Consider the following 5,619-nt stretch of genomic DNA (forward strand, 5'->3'; position numbering starts at 1 on the left):
CATCACAGGGTTAAAATACATGCTGTCTGGGCAAAGATGGTGGATTGAGCACCCGCTCAATCTACTACTTCCACTCCCTCCGGAAGTTCCATTAAACAACATCAAAGATTTTTAAGATGTTTGTTTAAAGACTGTCTAGGTATAAACCTGAAAGGATGGAAAAGGAGGACAGGAGACAATAGCAACAAAGTAAGAAGCTGGAAAGCAGGTGGACAAGTAGTAAATAACCTGGTAGAAAACCGAATTCTGAGTCAGCAATAGGAAAAGCAAAACAAACAACACCCAATTTACACCACAGAATTCCTAAAAGGTTCAGGAACTGGTGGTTTCATGTACCTTTGGAAGTAGGGCACGAAGGCATACACACTAAAAAAAAAAAATTGGTTGAAGGTAGTTGGATGCTCTCTGCAACTCTACAGTTAAGTAGCCTCTCTTCCGCAACTCCCTCCCCAGATTAGAATTTTATTTTCTGAAAAGGGTAAAATAGAGAGTTCTCTGGATTCTGAGATACCAGGCAGTTATGGGTACGGGTACTGTACTCAATATAGAGACTCAGTGAACAGACACATACTGGACACGAGATATGGAAAACAAGAGACCCAATACGGGAGAAGAGGGAAAAGGAATTCCCAGGATGATGCTGAAGGGAGACCCGAGAATACAGCCACGCATCAGGCATAGAAGACTATCAGCGATTTAGATAAATGGCAAAAAGTTTAGCTGATTTAGTGTGATAAGTTCACAGAAAACTAAGCCTAGGAAAATCAAAAAGATGTACAGGAAAAGAAAACAACAAACAGCATTTGGAGTCCTAATGAAATCAATCTAATCAAAATCAACACTAGTAAGTACACTGGAAGGAAGTAGAAATGACATGCATGAGAGATGGAGGAAAGGAGAGGGAAGAGACACAAATCCTTACGTGCATGGAGAAGTCAGTAGGCAATGTCTAAAACAGAAAAATCATAAAATACCAACATAATCGTGTTACTTAGGACAAGAAGGTAAACTCAATATAATTAGCTAAAAAGAAGTGAATGTAGTTGTACCTGGGAAGAAGGTTAAGGACTTTCCCCTTCTCCCAACAAACTTGGAGAACTACCTGACTTAAAAATATAGCGTTTTCCCCCTTTGGTGGTATTACATATTCTCAGCATCAAGCAGTAATGTTGCCTTTCATAAAGATTGCTTAAGAATAAAACCATGTTGTTTTATCAGGATTAGCAAATTCTCCAGTCCAAAACAAGAGGAACTCAATTTAATGCAGTTTGTAATAGTCACAACATTATAGTAGTCTCACCAGTGACTGCTGGTTTGCAGCAAAAAGTGGGTTAAGAAAAATAAAAGCCCTATTTTTCTTAGTTGGTACATTTATTAAAAATATACGGCTTCCCTGGTGGCGCAGTGGTTGAGAGTCCGCCTGCCGATGCAGGGGACACGGGTTCGTGCCCCGGTCCGGGAAGATCCCACATGCCACAGAGCGGCTGGGACCGTGAGCCATGGCCACTGAGCCTGCGCGTCCGGAGCCTGTGCTCCGCGACGGGACAGGCCACAACAGTGAGAGGCCCACGAACTGCAAAAATAAATAAATAAATAAATAAAATAAAAATAAATATATATATATATATATAGACTAATGGTCCTGTGCTTAAATGACATGGTGTGCGCTGGCTTCAATAAAACATAACTAATGGAAAGGAACTCTTCAACAAATATATTCCAGACAGAAGTAAAAAAAAGTACACAGAAATGACTCACACGACAGTGCCATTGCAGACATAATTCCCTTATAATTAATACTTGCTAGAAAACGGAGTTTGACATCATGTACAATAACACCAACATTCACCAAGGCTGAATATCACAGGTACGTCTCTTCATACTTCCCAAATAGTTTTATCTTTTAGCTATAAAGGTCAGTTACCAGAGCCAAACTTGTTCTTAACAAGTAGAATTTTTATGTCCATTTAATCAAAGAGTCTCTTACATTTTTCTGGGTCTATTCATCTGCAGATAGCAGTAGAAACTGTAACCAGGTTCTTCATATCATGCATTCACACGTGAAGCCCACTCTTCATATGCTGTCCAATTTCTTTAAGATGAAAGGAGCTGAAAGAAAAATAAATCCAGAATTTGTTTTCAGATCCAGATAATCACAAGTTACATATGGAATTACAAGATTGGGAGATAAACCTTATAGTTCAACATATTTTTCAAAACAACTCCAAATGTGGCCAAGCCTCTGCCTGCACACCCAGCCAAAGGGAATCACTGTCTTTCAAGGTAGCCCATCCCACTGTCATGCAGCTAGAATTATTACAAAGTTCATTTTTCACTATATAAAATCTTTTCTCCAGGTAGTTCTCGCTCTTAGGACGATAAAGAGGAAATCCAATCCTCCTTCAAATGACAAGCCTTTACTTTGTGATTTAACGGTCAAAGGAACAAAACTCTAGAAGAAACAAAATGGCATTTTTCACTTTTAAAAACACATTTGCAAGACAGAGAGTGTGGGAAAACATTGAAGTAGGGATCCAGAAGAGCTGGACACATATTTTGGTTCCCCCACTGATTAGTTATATGACATTTACATGCTCCTGTTCACATCTGATACAGTCCTACGTCAGTTATTATGAGTAGGGTGGTGAAGATATAAATGTCTAGAAAACAAAGAAGTGTTGTCACAGGGATCAAAAGAAGTGATATTACTGCCTTGTGTAACAGTGCCATGGCCAAAATAAGCACATGAAAAGATGCTCAGCATCATTAATCGTTAGGGAAATGCAAAATAAAACTACAGCAAGATACCACTTCACACCCACTAGGATGGCTACTAACAAAAGAACTGTTTGGCAAGGATGTGGAGAAACTGGAATGCTTGTGCACTGTTGCTGGAAATGTAAAACGGTATAGCTGCTATGGAGCACAGTATAGTGGTTCCTCAAAAAAAAAAAAAAAAATGGTGGCTGCCAGCAGTTGGGAGGAGTGGGGAATGGGGAATTACTGTTTAATAGCTACAGAGTTTCAGTTTTACAAGCTGAAAAGAGTTCTGGAGATGGTGATGATTATTATACAATATTATGAATTTAATACCACTAACCCAAACACTTAAAAATAGTTAAGATGGTAAATTTTATATGTATTTTATCAAATTTAAAAATATTGGGGAAAAAAGGTTGTGACCAAAAAAGCTGCCAGATTATTTCTCAATACCCATACTAAATTAATAGAACATTTTGTTAATATTAAACTGAAGATATTGAAATATGTCAGAAGCTGACCAAGTCAGCAGTATGCCCAGGCTTTTTTTTTTTTTAAACTAATTCTTATCAGAAAAAAAAGTAACAGTCATCAAAACAATGGATAAACAAAGTGTAGGATATCCAAACAATGGAATATTATTCAGCAATAAAAAGGAAGGAAATACTGATACATGCTACAGTGTAAACAAACCTTGAAAAATTATCCTAAACACAAACGGTCACATATTGTACAATGCCATTTATATAAAATGTCCAGAATAGGGAAATCTATAAAGACAAAAAGTCAATTAGTGGTTGCCAGGGGCTGGGGACGGTGTAAAATGGGGGAATGACAGCTAATGGGCATGGTGTTTCTTTCAGAGGGGAAGAAAATATTCTAAAACAGATTGCAGTGATGGCTGCACAACTCTGGCAATACTAAGAATCAATGAATTGTACACTTTAAATGGGTGAATTGAATAACATGCAAATTATATCTCAATTTAAAAAGGGATAAGGAACAGTATTCTGTTTAAAAAATTTTTTTGATTCATCTTAAATACAAAGGTCACTGAGAAGAAGCAAATATTTTACTGGTAGCAAAGTCAACCAAAAAAAGGTAAGAGGAGGAAATAAGTAAAGTTGGGAGTTGTAAAAAGCTGTTGAAGGAGCAAGATGATTTGGGAGTTTCTGTTCACCAGGGCTCCCTCCTCTGGGGAACCATAGTTAACACCACAGGCAGTGAAAGGGGCAGAATAAGGGAGACTAGACCTCAAGAGCTCTGGCCTTAGACCCAACATGAGCCTTCCACGAGGCTCACAAAGACTTGGTACGGTCTTCATCTATCTGAATCATCTCTGCCTCTCCATCCAGACCTGTCAACAATGTACAGCAAGGAACAACGGAAAGAATGCTGAACTAAAAATGAAGCGGCAAATGAAGGGGCAATTCACTTCTGAGATTCCTATCCGTAAAAGTAGAGAACTAATCTATAAAACTGCATCCAGCTCTAATATTGTGTGCCTGCAATTCTAATACTTTGCATAAGTCCCCTCTGAAAGTCGAGTTCACATTTGCAAAGGGGATATACAGAGACTTAGGCCCTGCCTCTCTCAAAGGGCTATTGTCAAACTCAGGCAATGCAAAGTTTCTACAAAACGTAAAAGTCAACTAAATCCTCAGGTATTATCGTTAATCCTATAGACTCATATCCTTTATTCTTCTTAAAAAAAAAAAAGAAGAAAGAAAAAAAGGTAAATATTTACTTCACCCTCTACAAATAAAAGGAACAAAAGCTTTTGGATTTCAGAGGTAAGCCCTGATGTAAGGAAACTTGGCAGTCAGTTACGAACTCTGGATTCTAGGCCAAGATCATTCACCGAATCGATGAGTGACCTTGAGCCAGCCATTTCTCCACTCTAGATGCCAGTTTTTCTGTCTGCAAAACGAGGGACTTGCTCTGGGGGATGACCTTACAGAATCTTTCAATTCAAACGCTCTTAAGACAGGGCGGGACTGGGTGATTAACCTCGCGGTCCCAGCCGCCGCCTGCACTCCGGTACCCCCACCCAGACCCACAGAGCCTAAGCAACGCGCGCATGCGCCCGCTGCCCTCGACGTGCACGTCCCTTGCACCCCGCGACCGCTTAGCTCCGCCCCAGGGACCCCAAAAGGCCGGAGAGACCAGAGCTGGGCGGGCAGTGTCGGCGAGCTCCCTGCTAGTCTCACGGCCACAGCCTGGAAGGACACTCACTGACTCGCAGCAGGGCCACATAGATGAGGAAGTTCCGTATGGAGGAGATCACATCCTCGCGCATCTTCCGTTTCATCTCCTCCGGGTCCAGCTTCGGCGCAAGGCCCTCGATCCGGAACATCGTAGCTCTTCCTCAGGTCTTCCAGCGGCCGCCCTCTGCTCTTCTCAGCTGCCTCCCGGCGCCGGCACTCGGCCTAACCCCATTTCCTGTTCCCGCCCCTCATTTTCACGCGTGGCGACGGGAGCCTGCGAAGGACAACCTTCATCCTTAAACTGAGCTGTTCTGAACGAAGGCGGCCTGAAGGGGGTGCACGTAATATTAGCCTCGCAGGACTCGGGTTCTTCCAGGCTGTTCTTCCAGGTTGTTTATTTAACAACCTCTGTCCTGAGAGGCGCGCTCGGAGCTGCAAAGTGCTTTTACGCCTCAGAGGGGGCGGTGCACATAGGTATCACCATAAATAATGATAGTTAACATTTATTGAATACGAAGTACAGTTCTACCCCATGAATTCGATATTATAATCTTCATTTCCTAGATGAGAAAATTGAAGCACAGACATCTTTAAAACAACAACTTGCCCAAATGTGCTTTAAAATACCTCGAGGAAAAAAAAAGTGTTGGGA

At 41.1% G+C, this 5,619-nt stretch overlaps 1 protein-coding gene across 1 annotated transcript; it reads right to left on the reverse strand.

The window, feature by feature from the left end:
- Positions 1 to 1,770: 1,770 nt before the first annotated feature.
- Positions 1,771 to 5,203, reverse strand: TOMM5 (translocase of outer mitochondrial membrane 5). The gene is made up of 2 exons (XM_022600172.2): positions 4,996 to 5,203; positions 1,771 to 2,109 (listed from the first exon to the last, which is right to left on the reverse strand). The coding sequence occupies exons 1-2, from the start codon at positions 5,114 to 5,116 to the stop codon at positions 2,075 to 2,077; spliced, it is 156 nt and encodes a 51-aa protein (XP_022455880.1). The 5' UTR covers positions 5,117 to 5,203; the 3' UTR covers positions 1,771 to 2,074.
- Between the last annotated feature and the right edge of the window lie 416 nt (positions 5,204 to 5,619).

Source organism: Delphinapterus leucas, chromosome 6 (genome assembly GCF_059928025.1).
Source record: "Delphinapterus leucas isolate spDelLeu-1000000601 "Yukka" chromosome 6, BTC_Dleu_Yukka2, whole genome shotgun sequence".
Classification (NCBI taxonomy): domain Eukaryota; kingdom Metazoa; phylum Chordata; class Mammalia; order Artiodactyla; family Monodontidae; genus Delphinapterus; species Delphinapterus leucas.